General features: G+C 48.1%; 2 protein-coding genes across 3 annotated transcripts in view; both read right to left on the bottom strand.

Annotated features, from left to right (window-relative positions):
- Positions 1 to 873: 873 nt before the first annotated feature.
- Positions 874 to 5,035, bottom strand: Cdk5r1 (cyclin-dependent kinase 5, regulatory subunit 1 (p35)). Its single transcript, NM_009871.3, has one exon. It carries the CDS (start codon positions 4,547 to 4,549, stop codon positions 3,626 to 3,628), a length of 924 nt encoding a protein of 307 aa, NP_034001.1. The 5' UTR covers positions 4,550 to 5,035; the 3' UTR covers positions 874 to 3,625.
- Positions 5,036 to 8,809: 3,774 nt separating this feature from the next.
- The window catches only part of Psmd11 (proteasome (prosome, macropain) 26S subunit, non-ATPase, 11), a 44,634-nt gene continuing 33,001 nt past the window's right edge, over positions 8,810 to 20,442 (bottom strand). Inside the window, exons 9-15 of one of the 2 annotated variants that reach the window (XM_011249223.3) lie at positions 19,387 to 19,447; positions 16,982 to 17,044; positions 12,131 to 12,256; positions 11,640 to 11,675; positions 11,381 to 11,432; positions 10,464 to 10,606; positions 8,810 to 10,348 (exon numbers count right to left, since the gene is read on the bottom strand). In XM_011249223.3, the coding sequence (XP_011247525.1) occupies positions 10,464 to 10,606; positions 11,381 to 11,432; positions 11,640 to 11,675; positions 12,131 to 12,256; positions 16,982 to 17,044; positions 19,387 to 19,447 (481 nt within the window). In that variant the 3' untranslated portion in view covers positions 8,810 to 10,348. The remainder of the gene's footprint in view (positions 10,349 to 10,463; positions 10,607 to 11,380; positions 11,433 to 11,639; positions 11,676 to 12,130; positions 12,257 to 16,981; positions 17,045 to 19,386; positions 19,448 to 20,442) is intronic. The other variant, NM_178616.3, reaches the window with a different exon arrangement.

The following is a 20,442-nucleotide window of genomic DNA, read 5'->3' as shown; positions in this document are numbered from 1 at the left end:
GGTAGGAGAATTAAGCACAGATTATGTAAAACGGGGATGATTTGCCAAGGCTTTTGAACAGAAAAATTAGGAAGCCAGAAGCAAGAGGCTGCCTCGGAATCCAGCCGAGGAACTCTGAAGCCTGGGCTCTGGAATCCTAAGGGACCATGTTTCTGAAATAAACACACAGAGGACAGCACAGATCGCCGCGGAAGCTGTTAGCCCAGCACAGCCTCTTCTAAGAGCAGGAGCCATGGATAAGGTGGAGGCCCCAGGGCACCCTAGCACCCAGGGGCTCAGCACTGCAGGGTCTTGCAGTCACTGGCAGACCACGGGACCCGCCTGGACAAGGCGAGGAGCCCTGATCACAGGGCTCCAAACAGTGGGTGCAGAGCCAGCCAGAGAAGATTCCTGCTGCCCTCTTCCCAGCTGCAGGCAGACCAGACACAGAAGCTGGGGTAGCAGCACACTTGGGAGACCCCGAGCTAGATCCCTCTAAAGCTAAACTGTTGGAGCACCAGGAACCTGCCCACCCCTGCTGGCCTTGGCTTGACACTGAGCACGAAGGCCCAGGGGAAAGTGGGAGCGGCAGCCTTGGTGCCAAGACAACACAGAGCCTAAGGCTAGATGCCCAGAAGGACTTACATGGCCGGTACTGACCAGGCCTTCCCTAGACCTGACTGGCCCTCTGTGGCTTAAGCTGCCCCAGGGAGAACCTATCAGGTCACTACGCCAAAGCTGACTTCCCTCTGTGCTGCTTTAATCACCTCTGTCTGTCCCAGTCCTTTCCCCTAACTCTGTCCCCTTCTCCCTGCAACCCGATTTCCCACATACAAACCATGCATTAAAGCTGCCCCCACTGCATTTCCAAATGGCGGGGCCACAAACAGGATGTGACGGATGGTCAGTGCATTTTATTGAATCAGCACAGTACAAAAATAAATAAAAATAAGGGAAGGGGAATTAAATTACAGCCAAACTGAGCTTCATGACTCATCAGATTATAAACCATACATACTCACAAACACGCCATACATACATACAAAAAGAGACAAATATAAATTAATATTAACAGTATCCACAGTTTGGTCAAAGAATAGCTACAGAAGAAATTTCACCAAAAAAAATAAACATTTTAAAAAACAAAACAAAACAAAAAAAATCAACAAACAAACCCAAAAACATCACATGTGTGTAATTAGCAGTATCGGATGTACAGCTATGGATAATTCTGGGCAGGGGATGGCACATTTTCTTCTCATTGCAAGTTTAACACTGCTGGAACAAAACTAAATTCTAATAACTGCATGGAAAGAATACATCAACCCTTCACGGTTGTAAGGAAAAGAGAAAAATCCAATCCTGAACTATGCTCCTCCCGTGGCTCCTCCTCGGCGCTCGTGATTCTCACGGCCAGCCATCTGCTCTAAGGTTATTTTTCTTAAGACACAAAATTCTCCTGGTTCGCATGCACGGTACCACTGTAAAAGCAACAAGAATAAAGGGGTTTTTGTAGATTTTTTTCACATTTTTCTTTTTTTTTTTTTCTTTTCTATCTTGTGTGTGTGTTCTAAAAGTGTCTTCATAGCAGCATGTCAGATAGGTTCTTTGCTCGAACACTTAAGTCTAGCGGTCGTTCCTTTACACAGTACTGAGAGCCAGCGCAAGCAGAGAGGACACGGGCTTCACAATGGAACCAAGGAAGCTCTTTCCTCAGTTGCCGACCACTTCTGAAATATGCACCTTCTCAAAAAAAATGTTTTGTTTTGTTTTTTAAAAATTAAGTACAAAGAGAAGGAAACAGTCAGCAAAGCTGGAATCCTGTTACCGCAGCTCAGTGGACCAGCGACAGCGGCTGGCAGGCTATGAGGATGAGCCCGCTCCTGCTTAGACTGGACACCTGAAGGTCTTCTCCCTACTGCCCCATGGGGCTCCAGGCGCGGTCACCGTGGCAGCAGGATGTGAGGATGGGCTGCAGCGAGGCCTGCACTCAGCAAGCCTTGCAGGGCTTTCCAGCTCCGTGTCAGACCATCTGAGGGCCCAGGATCGGCTCTCTAGGAACCCGGATGAGGGGCCGGGGAAAGGCTCTCTAGTCTGTCAGGTCCGCTTCCCCACCTCTGTGAGTACGTCGTCGGCTGAAAGGCTCTGCTCCGGGCCTCTTCCATTGAGACCTCAATTTCACAGCTTTATCTTTATATGCAATTTTTCAGTAGTGCTTGTGCAAGAAGTTGGCAGTCACCTAGAACCTAATCCTATGCAAGATGACCTCCGCCTTCCTCACTGTAGCCCCCAGCCCCAGCCCCAGCCCCCCACACCCCCCCCCGGGGGTGGGCAGCAGGAGAGGAAGAGGAAACCCTCCGCAGTATCTTCACATTGCTCTTTGTTCCCCAAAGCTGGAGTGAGGGCCATGCAAGAAGACTAGCTCCCTTCTCTTGGACCACTTCCAAACCCCAAGCCACCAGTCTGGGAAAACTAGAAAGAAAAACCCTTAAAGTTCAGAGTGTGTTAGGCAGCTGACAGGGATAGGTGGGCGGCCACACCCTGCAGCTGGAAGTGCTCAGCTGCACAGTCACCAAGCTTCCAAACTGATCAGGGGTCACACTTCCATCGTGTAATTGTCCCCAAATGCATCTGTCTCAGTAGGTTGCACAGAGCAAAGCCTCTCCAGGAAGAGACGGAGCTGCCTGGAAACAGCTTAAAATTAACAATTGGGGGGGGGGGGCAGGGATGGGAAACAGCAACACCCCTATTGACTGATCTCACCTCCCCCCAACGATACAGAACAAAGATCACGGGCACCAGCGAGAGGCCTTAGCATGCAAGTGGGCACCAACCTGATCTCAGGCATAGACACCCACCCGCCCAGAAGGCAATGTTGTTAGTGGGTCCCCGGCGCTGTTCTGGCTTTGTACACAGGGTACAAACTGTGAAAAGCTCGCTCAGGGAAGGAGCTGCCCCTAGCTTCACCTCATCCTTTAGCTGGGACCCAAAACGGGTGAGGAATCTAATGAGCAAACCACCTCATTAACCAGCACTAACGTGGGAGCAGAGACAAAAGGATGGGAGGGGAGCTCTGTCCTGCCAGGAAAGGAAAGCCCTTCTCCCTAAAAAAGCACGCAGCAAACCAGGGCCGTGCATGGTCAACAGTCATCAGCAGTCTCTGCAGGCTCCTGCACTGATGCCCCAGGGCTGTGCAGATCTTGCCTCACTCACAACCTCCTGGATCCTGAGTCAGGACAGCCAGCTCCAGGAGCCTTCAAGAGAAACAATACCCAGAAAAGGGCTGATTCCTCCAGGGCCACCAGCCATGGGCCCCAGCTCCGATCATGGGACAGTGGGAAGCCTCATCTACCCTGGATCCATCGTGGGTACAGGTGACATGGGCAAGTCAGTCCCTTGAGTCCCGGAAAGTGAGTGGTCAGCAGCCGAAGTGGCTCTGAATGCATCTTTTGGGTTCGCGCAAGGTTCATCAGTTCGAAAGTCCCCAGAGTTCTTGAAAGGGCTAAAAAAAAACCCCAAGGAAAGAACGTGGGAAGAGGCCCTTGGTGGCTCTGCTAGACACATACTGTACACAAAACTTGATTCTTTTAGTAATAAAATTTAAAAACAAGTGGAATCCTTGAGCCAGGATACCGGCTACAGGGGCTCACCGATCCAGCCCCAGGAGGAGTCGCTTCTTGTCCTCCTGACCGCTCTCATTCTTCAAGTCAGAGAACACTTGTGTGAAATAGTGTGGGTCGGCATTGATCTGCAGCATCTTGGAGCTCATGAGGTTGATAACTGAGAGGCAACGGTCCCAAAAGGCTTCCTTACAGCTCTCTACCAGGAAGGGCTTGAGCGGGTAGGAGATCTCATTGCCCATGTAGGAATAGGAGAGGTACAGACAGGTCAGCAGGACAGCCTGGAGCTCATGGTCGGAGCCCACCTCAGAGGAGATGACATCCCTGCAGAGCATGTAGAGGAAGACCACATTGGCCGGTGTGATGAAACCCTGGTCCTGCCAGCCCTGCAGAAGCAGGGAGCGGTCCACGCTGCGCAGCCAGAGCACGGGGTCCGTTGGGGACAAGTGCTTCAGGCGGTAGCACCGGCGGCAGAGAAACTCACCCAGGCAGCGCAGCAGCTCACTAGTGGACGCCTGGACGATGACCCGTTTGGGTGTCCCTGCAGAGGTGATGGCAGGGTGCGGGGCCTTCTTGACAGAAGAGGAGACCCCAGTCTGGGAGCCAGAAAGCTGGCTGGCTGGGGGTGCGGGCGGCTGAGCCGGCGGGGGCTGGGCGAATGTGGACAGGTTGGCACAGGACAGCGACTTCTTCAGGTTCTCATTGTTGAGATGCGCGATGTTGCTCTGGTAGCTGCTGTTGGGCTGCGCCTTCTTGGAGTTCTTCTTCTTCGCTGACACCGCCACGATCCTCTTCCAAGGCAGCACCGAGATGATGGAGTGCCGCTTCAGGTTCTTGTCCTTGGCGTTCTTGCTGTTCTGCACGGCCGTGTAGTGGCCCACGGTGGCCGCGCCATCCTCAAACAGTGTGGCCTTCCGATAGCTGGGGGATAGGGACAGCACCGTGCCCATGGTGCCACTGCGCGCCCGGCAGGGGCCGGCACCCCCGCGCGCCCAGCCTGCCGGCTGGAGGGGGGTAAAGGCTTACCGAGCCTGTAGCGGCCGCAGAGAGAAAGGAGGCGCTCCCGGGACACGACGCGTTTAGTCCTGCGGATCTGCGTGGAAAACAAGATGGTTCTCAGCCCCGGGCGGGGCTCCACGCCGCGCCCCTCCGCTCGCACTTCCGAGGCCCGAACCCCCGGGCTGCGGCCCCGTCGAGCCCCAGCCTGTGCTTCCACTGCGGCACCGGTCAAAGAGCCGCAGTGGCCTCCGCAGCAGGAATCCAACCAGGCCGCGCACACGGCCCCGGTCCGCGCAGGCTTACCCGCAGTCAGGCAGGCTCCCGCGGCAGGCGCAGCCGCTGCGTCCCAGGCCCTCCGCAATGCGCGCCGCGGCCCGGGTGCTCGACTCGGCGCGGCGGCGGCTCCCTGCTTCTGTCCAAGGTTCTGCAGACGCCGCGGCCCCGCCCCCGCCCGGCCCCCGCCTGCGTCTCCGCCGCGAGCCCGCCGGCCCCGCCCCGCCCCGCCCCGGCGCGCGCCTTGCAAGCCGCCTCTCCGGATCGCGCGCGCGGTCCACACGCCCGCTCGGTCTCGCCGCCAGGTCGCCGCCACTCGCGTCCCTCAGCGCGAGCGGCGCACGGTGGCGCCTCTAGTGGGCGCGCCCATTACGGGACACGGCGCGGGCGGCGGGAACGCGCGAAGCCGGGTCTCCACCTGGAAGGTGCCTGCGCCGCGCGCGGAGCCCGGCCTCGTGAGCTCCGGCGCCGCGCAGCGGAGCTCTCCAGGCGGGAGGGCGGGCGGGAGGGCGAGGGGGCGGGCGGGGCGGAGGGCGGGCCCCGCCCAGACACGTGCTGCCTTTGTTCCCGCCGCGGCCCCCTTGGCAGAGGCTGCGGGCGGTGCGGAGAGCTGGCCCGGGCGCTGGAGAAAGGAAGAGCCGCAATCAGCATCAGCGTAAAAGCCCGGCACCCATTAAGACTCTAGGAAAGCCAGGCCAGAAGGATGAGGGCGGCCTAGAGATCCTATCACGGAGGCTGTCAAAATTGAAGCTGCTGCGCCTTTAGGCCAGTTTCTTATTTGCCCATTTTAAAACTTGATGACAGTAAAATTGCAAGAAAATCTGGTTCTGACTACCGACACATAGTTCACAATCAGCCTCCATGTCCTTCACAAAGGCCACTGCCGAATTACAAGTCATTCATTCTGGACTGGTTCTGGAGACCCAAATTGTCAAATAAGCCAACCTGTATCTTAACTCAGACTCCCAACTCCGAACCTGAGAGAATTCCTGAAAACACCCAAAACAAGAATCTTGTTGAGGTCATTAGGCTTAAGTACTTCCAGGTTAGGGACCAGGGTGACCAGAGAGGTAAGTGCCCTGCCCTGTTACCACCCCACCCCACCCCCCAAAAAAAGTTTTTCCAGGACCTTACCAAGCACACAGGATGGCTAGCTTCGCTGTGGCCCCTTCCTAACAATGTTTCTCATAGAACAGAGTGGTACCTGCTATTACTAGAACACAGCACCTGACACTGGGTAACCTATAAACGAAATAATGAAGTGTTAGCTCACAGCTCTGGAGTATGGTCCAGAGCCAGTAGTAGGACGTGCTGTGGTGAGGATGGAGACTTCAACTCAAACCGGGAAGGGGGAGAGTAAATAATTACATTGGGGGACGGGGAATGAAGGCCAGTGTCACACTGGCTTTCTAACAACTCTGCTCAAAATTAATCCATGACTTGGAACCTTTCCTTGAGACACAGGCCGCCAGCACCTTGCCATCCTCCTGCTTCAATGTTCAGTTAGGATTCAGGCATGAGCCACCATACCAGCTCCAACGAAAACCCTCTCCAAGAGCGCTCTCAACACTGACACTGAGACCGAGCCTCAAGGGTCAGACTCAACCCCCTAGCTGCTCTTCAGTAGGGCGGCCCTGGGTCTCTTCCTTTTCATCATAGTAGGCTGTAAGCCATCTTCCTAAGGCCTTTCAGACCAGCTCCCCCAATGTTTCTTCTACCTGGAAAGGCAACCGCTAAAAACCAGCCTCTGAGCTGACTTCATGCTTATGGTCCCCTTCAAATTCCAGGATTAAGCAAAAGTTAAATGTGTTCTACTTCCCTAATTATACACAGCCCTCCAAAGGCAGAGATCCACCCATTAGAAAGACCCGGGCCTGCTGTTGCCTGCAACTGAATTCCAGCTTTTACAATTCAATCCTAGAGGTCACGGGCCTTCTCCAGCACGGCCACATGCGTGTTCTCTCTTGTCTTCTGTCTGGCCAACCCTACCCCATTACCTTCGAAAACCTCTGCCAACTACCCCAGCCTCCTCGTGTTTGCAGAACAGAAGCAGGATGGCACTACCATACTACATGCTGAGGTGAGAGGTTGTCAGGAACCCTACTCACCTAGGCCACGCCTGGTACGCTTGCTTCACGGAAGCAGTCAGGGCAGCGGAACTCCCAACAGTGGCTAGTTTTTGGGCAGAAAGCCTAAGAGCCTGGCAAAGAGCAAAAGCTCACTTCTTTCATGTGCTTACATAGGCTTCCTTCCAACAGAAGGTGTCGCCCAGGTTAAAGAACGCAGATTAAAGGCCCACCGCAAAACCTGGATTAAAGGCATGGGTCTTCTCACCTCAAGATACAAGTCAGAGCTCCCAAAAATAAACAAACAAAAGCAATCCCTTACTGATGTGCCCTCCATATTTGAATTTTAGTTAATTGCAGAGGTAGTCAAGTTAACAACCAAGAGTAACCATCACACAAGGCACCACAGTGCCCTGCCCACTCAACCCCACCTCTGCCTCCCACACCCAGAGAAACAATCTGTCCAACATGGCAGAATCAAGAGGAGCCCAGAAGGCAGAGCCAGCTGAGTGTTGCAGGGTGTTTTCTTCCCAGTACTCACATAGATCCAGGAAGATGTCTAGTTTTCACTGTCAGCCAGCCTACTTCCTCCCAAGCCTATCTCTAGCTGACTTGCAAAGAGGGATGTCCATGCTACACCTCAGTAGACATCTGCTCCACACATACCACTTCCCACTCTGGCCCAACGACAGAAGGCCAAAGGACTAGCTGGCTACATGGTGCACAAAGGGTTCAACCTGGAGCTACAGAACCCTGGTTCTTGAGGAAGTCTTCCTTGGAGGGCACAGAGCAGCATCTAGTGGCTCTTCTGAGCAACACAGATTACATAACCAGCACCCAGCAGGGCACCAGAGCAGCCCTCTTGACGGCTGCTCTCAACACCAGTCTCACTAATGAACAAGAAAGCCCCAGTCCCTTGAAGGCTAGTACCTAAAAAGAGGCTCTCGGCTAGACAGCCAGAATCAGGCCAGCCTTGGGGGCTGTGTGAGGTGGGGGGAGAGAACCAGGCTAGCTGTAGGAGACCTGGGAAGGGACACTGTGGTACAACCCATGATGGTTTAGTGCAGCACAGTCCAGAAGTACCCGAGAGCCACATGAGTGATGTGCTATTTCCTAGTAATTACATTTAAAAAGAACAAGTGAAATTTCTTAACATTTATTTATGTATGTGAGTACACTATTGCTCTCTTCAGACACCCCAGAGGAGGGCATCAGATCCCATTACAGATTGTTGTCAGTTACCAAGTGCTTGCTGGGAATTGAACTCAGGACCTCTGGAAGAGCAGTCGGTGCTCTTAACCTCTAAGCCATCTCTCCAGCCCCCAGAACAAGTGAATTTTATATTGGCCCCAAACAACCCCAATACATATATAAAAATTAGTAGGATGCTTTACACTTTTTTTCATTCTAAGCCTTTAAAAGACAGTTTGTGGTTACACATCTGAACTAGCCTCACCTCAGGGGCCTGACAGCAGCATTGGGGCTGCTATCCTGAGCCAAAGATAGGTCCCTCAGAAGCCCACGCTTGGGTTCCGAGGGCGGTGAAAGGAGCTGCTATTGAAGAGCACACAAGCACACAACAGCATGCTGGCCGCCAGGACTCCGCACCTTCACTCCTGCAAACCCTCAGGAACAACCTGAAGACTACGGCCCATTCCCCAAGTCCTCACAGCCACCCTGCCCCAAAAGACAACTGAACTCCATTTCTGACGCCACTCCTCAGTTCAACTTCCCTTTCAAATATGGACACCCAGAATGGCTACAAGGACTCCTAGTAGGCAGTGAGGTAAGATAGCTCTGGCCAAGCCAGAAAAGGCTTTATGGAGCACCTGAACTTGTTTGGAAACCCTCCAGCACTCAAGAAAGGACACCTTTTGAAAAAAAAAATTATTTTATTGGAACTCATCTGAACATCAGATATACCTGGTGTTGGTCAGCAAGAACCGTTTGTACATTTGATAATGATGGTGCCAAAACCAAAACAGGGACTGGACATGATGGGGAGAGAGGAGGGTTGAGAACAAAAACCTGATTTTGAAAAGGAAAATAAAAGCCAGTCAGATTCAGTGAAGATGCAAAACCTGGTACAACAAAATCCTTTTACAAAATAGAAATTTATTACCAAAACCTGGAAGGATAATCTGAGAAAGGTTCTAAAGAATGAGAAAGAGGCCAGCAGGAAGGAGGCGGGAGATGGGCGGAGGGAGGGAGGGAGGGAGGGAGGGAGGGAGGGAGGGAGGGAGGGGACAGGGACAAAGCACAGTGGGCACAGCAAAGGTGCAGGCGCTTACCTGCCCACAAGGCATCAAAGCCTGCTGCTAGGTAACTGCACCAAAAACAGAGCATGCTAAAACAGCGCCACCCTGTCTGTCACCCTTTCAAGAGGCAGAGAAAGACACTGGGAAGGAGACATGAGGGTGCTTCAAATGCAACAAGGAAAATTAATATTTTTTAATTAAAAAAAAAAAAACACCCCAGTCTCATTCCTAATGTTCACTATTTAAAAAGGAAAAAAAAAAAAAAAAAAAGAACCCAACCAAATCCATCTGACAGCAGGAAAGAGTGGGAGAGGGAAGCAGCAGATGGAGTTTAGACAGCTCAACTCCTCTAGAGGAAAAGAGAAAGGACATGGCTGAGAGGAAAGAGGAGAGGAAAGCAAAGAGGGTGGAGAGGGATGGTTAAAACACTGAGTCTAATCTAGTTACAGTGTTAAAAAAAGCCACATGCACAGCAGGCCCCCGAGGGCTGTGGGCCCTCACTGCTCCCCGTGTGGCCATGGTGGACACTAGCTCCTGGACTTCTTTCCGTTTTTTCACAGGTCGGAGCCGAGCATGTACTGCGGCGGCAGCACAGCGGACCCTTCAGCTAGTTTGCTGGAGCCAATGTCAGAGAGGGAAGGGTGGACAGGCCAGATGGCAGGGGAAAACACCAAACGCCTCATTTCAAATGAAAAGGAAAACAGCAGTCTATACATAGTTGTTTGTTTTGGTTCAGTACAAACAGAATAAAAAGTCGTTGCTTTTGATGGTCAGCAAACACCCAATTCTGAAGAGGAGGAGAGGTGGCGCCCAGCAGGTGGGTGAGGATCCCCAGTGGTTGGCAGGGTGCCTGGCTTTGCGGCCCTCTCCCAGGAGGCAGAGAGCACAGCTTTAGGTAGTGTAAGCCTTTTTCCTTTTATTTAGAATCTTTTTTTTTCTTTTTCTTTTTTTTTAAGCAATTTCCCCATTCCCGTGTTGGCCAGTACGGATTACATGAGAACTGGCCGCCTATCGCTGGATACAGATGCACCAATGAGGGTTAAAAACTTTCCGAGCGAAAAGTGGAACAGAAAGAAAAGAATCTCCTAGCATTTCCCCAAGGGTTCACTCTCCCGCCACACACACTCTCCAAAGGACCGCTACAGATCCAACTCTGCAAGAGAAGACAGAGCAGTGTCAATCGGGAAAGCCGTGAGGACCAGACGGTGTTCAGTGTCGACAGGCAGAGGACAGTGCTGCCTGACCCTGGCCCCAGGGCCAGCACTCACCTATGTCAGCTTCTTGGCTTTGCTGTAGAGGGAGTCCACTACTTTACTCATGTTCTGAATAGTTTCCAGAGCAGCTTCATAAGTTTTATCTACTGGGGGTTCATCGAAAATGATCAGGACACCCTCCCCCTGGTCCAAAATCCCTGAAAGAAACACAGTGACAAACCAGGTGGAAGGAGGTATTAGATAGTAACAATAGGACCCACTCCCTAGCCTCATTTTCTCCCAACTTTTCACAGCACGCCTTTCTATTTACTCTCTTCTTTATAAAAAAAAAAAAAAAAAGGTCCTTTAGGGGGCTGGAGAGATGGCTCAGCGGTTAAGAGCACTGACTGCTCTTCCGAAGGTCCCAAGTTCAAATCCCAGCAACCACATGGTGGCTCACAACCATCCATAATGAGATCTGATGCCCTCTTCTGGGGTGTCTGAAGATAGCTACAATGTATTTACATGTAATAAATAAATAAATAAATAAATAAATAAATAAATAAATGAATGAATCTTTTTTTTTAAAGAGGGTCCTTTATTATTTTAATTTCTCTCTCTCTCTCTCTCTCTCTCTCTCTCTCTCTCTCTGTGTGTGTGTGTGTGTGTGTGTGTGTGCGTGCGTGTGTCCCTGTATGAGGATACATAGTACATGTGTATTGCAAGAAACCTCGGACGCCAGAAGAGGGTGTCAAATCCTCTTAAACTAGAGTTTACAGGAAGTTGTGAGTTGCTATATAGATGCTGGAAACTGAACCTGGGTCTGTAAGAGCAGTTAAACGGCCTAACCGCCGAGCCATCTCTCTCCACTCCCTTACACATTCTTCAAAGGGAGGGTTACAAGAAACCATCTGAAGAGAAACTCAGCCCATTTTAAAGATACACACCCTTCAAATTCTAACCAGCTCCTGGCCTACGTGACCTTTACTCACCATGAAACTTCTTGTCAAGAATCATCTGTGATAATTTTCTTTCCACGTCGGCCTAAAATTGAAGTACATAATTAAAGACACCAATAGTCACTGATCAGAGATCAGCCTAACATGAAAGTTAAAGACTCTTATAAGAAATGGACTGGAGCAAAATACCAACAACACAACTGTAGCCCGGAGCCCAAGTTCTGTTCCCAGAGAGGGGCCAGCCCCTCTGCACCTTTCCCTACTCCCACCTCTAACAGGCCTGAGAACTTACCTTGGAGAGTTTGATGAGGCTAGATATGTGTTCAATCTAAAAGGAAAAGCAGACAGCAACACTGAAAGTTTGAATTTACTGCCAATATAAGAAGGACAGAGAACTGCTGTGTGTCTCTCGAGCATGCTGAGTCTACAGGGCAGCTTCCCTGTGGCCATCTTACTGTCCTCTGCTCTGCCTACTTCCCTGCTGTCACTACACAGAATAGACTCCCATCCCATGCACCAAACACTTGAAGTATTTACCACATGTACAGTGAGGACAAGAGGGAAAATACTCAAAATACAAGGACAGGCCAGCTCGCAGCTTTCTACCCCACCAGCTTCCTTCTCCATTTCCCAGCAAGACAAGTCCAAACCCCTGGTGGCCTCTTACCAGACAGACATACCCTTGAAAGTGAGTTCCTATTTTGGACAACTGTGGAGAAAGAAGTGGCCACAGCACCACAGCTAGCCCAAGACTGTTGACAAGGCTCCCAGGAAGGTTCTCACCTGGACTCGGGAAAAAGGCTCGATGACCCGGATCAGATTCTGTTCCAGTAAGTTATCGTACAGCTTGGCCAAATGTGTGCTGATGATTGGGTCATCCCGGAGCTCTGCCCTGTAGTCTGTCAGGGCCTGCAAAACAAACCTCACAACTGTTAAGATCTGGGGAAAATATTAAGGCCTAGAAGGAATGTTAAGGCCTAGGTAATTGTTACCTGGCTAACCTGCCATTTTGTGCTGTTACTAATATAAGGAAACTTTCTTATATGTTGTTTCTGCTGTTACTAGGAAACTCTCTCATGACCAAGCTGATTACATAGTCTGCTATGTTCTGTGCCTTTGCAAACCAATCCAATCACGACGTAAAGTCAGTAGAACTGCTTTGTACAGTTATCCATGTGTGGGGCAGAGGACCATGCCACCAGACACAAGAACTAGTAAGGTAGTTCAAAACCCCAGCAAATCTCGTAATTGAGAAGGGCAAGAATTCAAACCAGCTCCTGACTAGGGTCCTGTCCTGGAGCACAACACCCCACTAAGAGGCCATGACAACCAGTCACATAACAGAGAGCCCAGAGTTCTCCATGAGGTATCTAGACAGACCCTGAGTGACAGTGAGCTTCCTTCCTTGGCATTCTTCCCTGCAAAAGATATTTAATCTCTGGTATACCCTGAGTTAGACAGATGCATCTTCATCTGCCATAAATAAAGCAGTTTGGAAAAGCAAGGCCATCTCCTTCATCAAGGATTGCGGGGGGGGGGGGGGGGGGAAGGCCGTCAATACAGAGCCACACCTAAGTCTCCTATAAAAGGCCCTCCATACTCCTGGCACTTACTCAGAGCTAAACCAGGTCCACCCCCAACTTCAGGCCCCCATTCTCAACTCCTCAAAGTTCCCAGTGGTGTCTGGGTACACAGGAGTTTGAGAACTACAGCCTGTTTCTTACCCAGAAAAACATGGGCTGAAACCTGTATCTTAGACTGTTTCTTGCCTCTGAGAGAGGTGTATCAGCTATTCTGACACCAACAGTGAGGTGGAAGTGTAGAGCCACGTCCACAACAAGCTTGGACCCAAACCAACTACACAGCAGTACTTCCTACAACTGGGTATAAGCTTTATGCTATTTGCTCTTATAAGCTGCCCCTGGAATGGACCCCAACCTGTACCAATTTAAGACACTATGTAGATGGAATAAGACTTCCATTTTGAGCAGGGGTTAAGTAAGGTTTAAGTTCCCAAGACCTTCCAGGGAACTAACACCCTACTGAGCAGATAACAGACATCCAGGTAGGCAAGTTAAGACATGAATATTAGGTGAGGCAAGTCCCCTGCCACAGTTGAATACCCCAACCAGTGAAGCAGGATGAACATGAACAACAAAGACATGTTCCTAAGGAAATCCTCTATCCCTAAACCCTGATTGGTGGAGTCACTTGACACAGGTATTTGTAGATTTTAGGCTTAAAGACCCTGGAAGATCCAAGTCTGAATCGCACTCCTGATCAATCAGTCTTGGGGTGAATGCTCAATAAACAATCCCTGTCTGAGATCAGTGTTTGTGTGGTTTGTGAGGCGACTCCTGGACCCCAACAATAACAGAGACTGGCACAGCACTTTAAAGTCTCTATCCTTGCCTCCTGAGGTCTGCTGGCCCTGGTAACTGTATCATCGCTACATATTCAGAAGTCTGGAAAGCTGAAAGGAAGACAGCAAAAAGAGTATGAGGAACAACAGCATGGAGCCACCACCTTTCTGTCCTGATGTTCAATTGTGCAAGCCAAGATGTTCTACTTACAAACCTAATGAACTGCCATATATTTTCAGCATATATTTCAAAGAACTCTGAGATTAAACAATGAAAACTGCTGAATTACACAGGTAGTTCCTAAGAGCTTTGTGAGGATAGTACAATATGACTCTGCAGGCAAAGAAAACAAAATGCCTTGTTTGTTTTGGGGTTTTTCTGTTGTTGTTGGTTTATTTTTGGTTTTGTTTTGTTTTGTTATGTTTTGTTTTGTTTTGTTTTGAGGGAGTGCTATTTTTTCCCTTCTATTAGTTTTTCAAGACAGGATTTCTCTGTGTATCCTTGGCTGTCCTGGAAATCGCTCTGTGAACCAGGCAGGACTCAACTCAGTAGTGGGTTTAAAGGAATGCAACATTACCTCTGGCTAGATCTGATTTTTGGTTTTTTCTTTTCCCTCAACACTAATATTTTTATTGATTATTTGAGAATTTCACATAATGCACCCTGATCACACTCACTTCCCAGTCCTCCCAGGTCCTTAAAAACTTAAGTATATGCTTTTGTTTACTCTCTGAAGTGAGCTATAGGACTCTTTCAGATTGCTCACAGCAGCTGACATGATTTGCCTCATGCTCTAGCAGGACAATGGTTTTACCAGCAGCAAATAGTTTCTCCAACTGTGTGATATTTGAAATTCTAGAGACTTTTCAGAGGGTATATAAATGCTACGGCTCTAAGAGGCAAGGTGGGTTGTTGGTGAGTTATTGGTTGTTAGTTGGTTGCTGTTGGGTCTTTGTGAGCAAAGAAGAAACAAGAAGATATCCTGACAGTGAAGAACAAACTTGCCAAGGAAACTCACAGTCCTAATCAGCAGGAAGTAGTCTAACAATAACACCATCCCCTTCCTTTCTATCCTTTGCTTCTCTCTTATCTAGGATTAGGGGGTTGAAAGGGTGGAAAAGGGGATGGAAGAATGAAAGAACCCACAAAGTAGGAAATGACAGGTACAAAGAAAGGAAAGCAAAAAACAAAACACAAGTCCAATTTGTGTTGCCCATATACTCACTGAAGCATAGTCAAACTCCCAGTGGCCAGCTCCTTAAAGAAAACTGAGTTTTTCCCAACCCAACCCCCTGCCAGAAGCCATCAACTGTGGAGACTACACTTCAACATCCTTACCACAATTTTTAAGAGTTCTCTTCGATGGCTTCCTGGCTAGGCTGTTTTTGATTGGGGGGTGGGGGGGAGGTCATAGAATGACTCTCTGGTTTTTAAGGTGATTATTAAACTCCAACTAAAAGAACACCAGTTCAGAAAAGATTATACAAATCCCATCCTAAAGCTTAAAGATGTGTTTCTCCCATTTTAGCCTATTGAGGAAGTTTTTCTCTTAGAGCTAGGTAAAGTGGCTCATACTTGCAACACTTGGGAAATTGAGGCAGGACTGCTCTAAGTTCCAGGTCAGTATGAGATACATAGCAAGACCCTGTCTTAAAAAATAAAACCGTCCGTGCCTGCGTTTGGGAGAGATATTTTCTTGGGCTGGTGAGATGGCTCAGTGGGTAAGAGCACCCGACTGCTCTTACTGCTCTTCCGAAGGTCCAGAGTTCAAATCCCAGCAACCACATGGTGGCTCACAACCATCCGTAACAAGATCTGACTCCCTCTTCTGGTGTGTCTGAAGACAGCTACAATGTACTTACATATAATAATAAAAAAAAAAAAAAAAATAAAAAAAAAAAAAAAAATAAAACAAGGGGCTGGTGAGATGGCTCAGCAGTTAAGAGTGCCGACTGCTCTTCCAAAGGTCCTGAGTTCAAATCCCAGCAACCACATGGTGGCTCACAACCATCTGTAATGAGATCTGATGCCCTCTTCTGGTGTGTCTGAAGACAGCTACAGTGTACTTACATATAATAAATAAAATATTTAAAAAAAAAAAAACAAAAAAAAAAAACAAGAAGCCGGGCGTGGTGGCGCATGCCTTTAATCCCAGCACTTAGGAGGCAGAGGCAGGCGGATTTCTGGGTTCGAAGCCAACCTGGTCTACAAAGTGAGTTCCAGGACAGCCAGGGCTACACAGAGAAACCCTGTCTCAAAAATAAATAAATAAATAAATAAATAAATAAATAAATAAATAAATAAATAAATAAATAAAATATAAAAAAATAAAACAAGTGCCAGGTGGTGCACACCTTTAGTATCAGCACTCAGAAGACAGAAGAAAGTGGATCTCTGTAAGTTTGAGGATAGCCTGGTCTACAGAGTTTCAGGATAGCCAGGGCTACACAGAAAGAAACTGTCTTGAAAAACAAAAAATGGATGGATGGATAAACAGACAGATAGACAGCAAATAAACAAAGAAAAACGACTCTTGTTCACAGAGTGCAAAGCGAGCTTGGGATACCTAAAGCTGTTCTGTGTGGAAGTAAGCCTAGAGTTAAGCCATGAGACATGACAGTTGTGTGGTTTGGCCATCCACAAAGTAAAAGTAAATAACTTTATTGTACATATGAATAACAACTTTTGTTACAACGTGTGTGCGTGTGCGCGTGTGTATGTGTGTGTGTGTGTATGTGTGTGTGTGTGTGCGTGCGTGCGCGCGTGCGTGCATGTGTGTGTGTGTGTGTGCGTGTGTGCGTGTGTCCATCCTGGGCTGGAGTGATAGGAGCTTTGAGCTGCGGATAAGAGTGTTGGGAATGCAGCTCAGGTCCTCTGTAAGAGCAGAGCATTCTCTTGGCCTGTGAAACATTTCTCCAGTCTTGAATGACAACTTGGCATAAAATGCGCACAGATGAGTTAAGCACAGCTCAGCGTCCCACTGCACTCAGTGTAAGGAACCACGTCCTAGATTCAAGATGGTTCTGGGTGAAGAGCCTATGGGATCAACATTAACATCTCTAACTTTGAAGTGGTTTTGTTTGTTTTTTAAGGCAGGGTTTCTCTGTGTAGCCCTGGCTGCCCTGGAATTCACTCTGTAGACCAGGCTGGCCTCGAGCTCAGGGATCTGCCTGCCTCTGCCTCCCAAGCGCTAGAATGACACCACTGCTGAAACTGTCCCTCAATGGCCCTCTTCTCCACCGGTTCCCCGTCAATTCAATACCATGCTCACCTTTTCAAAATCTGCCAGTGATCTGTTCTTGCTAGCTTGAGCCACACATTTCAATGCTTCTGTCTGAGAATTAAAAAACAAACAAACAAACAAATAAATAAATGTCATGAACATAATCTGTTCTGCATGTGTACATATACCCAAGGTCTCATAAGCACCTTCTGTTATAAACAGCCTGTCCTCACCATCACTTTTTTAAGGGGACTGGGTAGAAAAGCCAGCAGTATTGAATATCACTGTATGCCAACCAGTTTCCCTTTGAAATGTGAAATGACTTAAATAGAAGTTTCCCAGAAAGATAAACCAGGATAAGAATTCTCTAGAGAAAATAACAAAAGAAGTGTGATTTCTTTCTCATTATTCCAAGATTTTTTATCTCCACATGCACCCAATTCTTCTGCTCTCAAACCTGCTAATCCCTGGCCTTTTATCAAGCTTCACTCTGCTAGCTTTAATACAAAACACTGATTGAGTTTGCATTGGGGTTCAGGCAGTAGTCCACATATTACACCTGAATATTAAAACCCTACAGTGTGCCAAAACTGAATATACAGTACCCAAGAGAAACTTCTAACTTGGTTACAAAAAGATACCCGCCAAACTCTCAAGTCTACACTCAACACCCATCTTTCCATATCGGCCTGGCTTCTTTTGAAAGCCGTCACTGAGACACAAAGTAACTGGGAAGTCCTCTGTGCCAGCCTCACAAATAAGGAAGGGAAGTCTGTGAGGCCGACTAACTGGCGCAGGCTGTCAGTCTCCAGCATCTGCCCTACAGATAATGTCATCATGAACATACTCTGGAACGTAACAACCACGCAATGAGCGTTCAAAGTCTATGTCCACAGCTCTCAGCTACCTGTCCTCCTCCTGGACACTTGCAGATCCATCTCAACCCTACAACTGGAGTTTGGTTTTGGGGTTTTTTGTTTTGCTTTTGCTTTGCTTTGTTTGGAGGCAGGGTCTTATTATGTAGCCCTAGCTGTCCTAGAACTAACAGAGATCTGCCTACCTCTGCCTCCTAATGCTGGGATTAAAAGTGTATGCTACCGGGCTGGAGAGATGGCTCAGCGGTTAAGAGCACTGACTGCTCTTCAGAAGGTCCCAAGTTCAAATCCCAGCAGCCACATGGTGGCTCACAACCATCAGTAATGAGATCTGGCGCCCTCTTCTGGAGTGTCTGAAGACAGCTACAGTATACTTACATATAATAAATAAATAAATCTTTAAAAAAAAAAAAAAGTGTATGCTACCACACCCGGCTTCAACTCCAGTTATGAGGAAAGTCTACAGTAAAAGCCAGTATTCCAAGTCAGAACTATAATCTGACTTGAAACTCTTGCTGAAGAAATTAGGACCACTTACAGAGAAATCAGTTTTTGTTAACAGTATTCCAGAGATTTAGCAAGATAGCTAATCTGTTCATTGTTTAGAAACAACTTTACTTGAAATTCAAAATGATTGCTTTGATTTAGTTATGACAGTCATCAAAGAGCAAAGTGGGAATAGGACACACACCCAAGACAACATCCTTACAACCATGTGGTCCAAAAAGTCATCACATTTACCCAAATACAAAAAGGCTGACCAACCATCCAAGGCCTCTTTTAAAGTATATACAGGTTCATAGTATGAACGGGAAGATGAGTTGGGAAACATTAAGGGAGGTCTCAAAAGCTAGTTCTTTTTTTTCTTTTTTCTTTTTTGGTTTTGAGATAGTGTTTCTCTGTGTAGCCCTGGCTGTCCTGGAACTCACTATGTAAACCCGCCTGCCTCTGCCTCCTGAGTGCTGGGATTAAAATGTGCACCACCACACCTGGCGAAGATTTATTTATTATTATATATAAGTACACTGTAGCTGTCTTCAGACCCACCAGAAGAGGGTGTCAGAGCTCATTACAAATGGTTGTGAGCCACCATGTGGTTGCTGGGATTTGAACTCAGGACCTTCAGAAGAGCAGTCAGTGCTCTTACTGGCTGAACCATCTCTCCAGCCCTCAAAAGCTAGTTCTCACACCAAGTAATCTGACCTCCACACAGCATTTTGTACCAGATCTAAGCAGGTTTCCAACCCAGAGAATCAGGATGTCAGATTCTGCAGAGGTTCTATTTGCAAGTTAGGTTCACAACAGGAAGATCTGGCCAAAGATAAATTGTGAGCTAACAGCAAATGCTACAATATATTATTAAGTCCCTCAAGTTACCTATCTGTTACAGTGCCCAATACTGACTTTCTAGGGAAAGAATTTAACAGTAAAGAAAACCCAATAAATGAGCTTATTAAGGGAGGAAAACAGGGATGGGGAAGGGAGGATGGAGACCTGAGGAACACTGCTCCCATCAAACATCATGAACTTGACAATAAGCTGGTTTCAGAGCACAAGTGCAGTCACAATATTCCCTACCTGCCTCCCTGCATACCGAAGTGCAAGCTTTCCGCTCACCAAAGCCTGGACATCTTCTGGGCTGCAAAACAAAACAACACAAACAAAATAAAAAACAAAAAAAGAACCAATAACTTAATCAACTGCTCCAGAACAGGGGTTTAGGTTAACTATTAACCAGAATTCCATTGTGAAGGTTCAACTGAGAGAAAAAAATCAACCAAACCCATATGTCCTAACACACAGAAGCTAGTTTTTCCAGTCTTCGTCAAGGCTAGCCTTGTAAAAATATCCCAAAATTTAACAGAGTACAGCTAGGCATGGTGGTGTATACTTTTATGGAGGCAGACGCAGTTAGATCTCAGAGTTCAAGGCCAGCCTGGTCTACATAGTGAGATCCTATCTCCAAAAAAAAAAAAAAAGAGGAGTGTACGAGGAGGAAAAGAGAAAGAGAAGAAAAAAATAGAAGAAATAGAAGGCAGGAAGAGGAAAAGACCCAAATGAATGTGCCCCACTTCCCCAGTAATCAAAAGGAAGCATAATAAGATTAAGTGAAATGTCAGCATAGCAGGTCTTGTTCAAACAAAACCCTGGGGATGTAACTCAGTTGGCAGAGCATTTGTCTAACATACATGGAGCTCTGGGTTTGTCTCCCAGCACTGGTAACTCATATTTGTAATCACAACACTTGGACAGCAGAAATGTACCTTCAACATCGTCCTTATCTACAAAAAAAGTTGAGACCAGGTCTGGAGAGATGGTTCAGTAGTTAAGAGCACTTGTTGCTCTAGCAAAAGACCTGGGTTCAGTACCCAGCACCCACATGGATGCTCACAGATATCTCTAACTCCAGCTCCAGGGGATCTGATGCTTTCTGGACACCAGGCATGCAAGTGGTGCACACACATACATTCAGAAGAAACACATGTATACATACAAAAGTAAATTTAAAAAAAATTTTTCAGTCAGGCAATGGTTGCGCACGCCTTTATTCCCAGCACTTGGGAGGCAGAGGCAAGAGGATTTCTGAGTTCCAGGACAGCCAGGACTACACAGAGAAACCCTGTCTCGAACAAA

This window comes from Mus musculus, chromosome 11 (assembly GCF_000001635.26).
Source record: "Mus musculus strain C57BL/6J chromosome 11, GRCm38.p6 C57BL/6J".
In the NCBI taxonomy this organism is placed as follows: Eukaryota; Metazoa; Chordata; class Mammalia; order Rodentia; family Muridae; genus Mus; species Mus musculus.
This window is presented reverse-complemented; position numbering and strand designations above follow the sequence as displayed.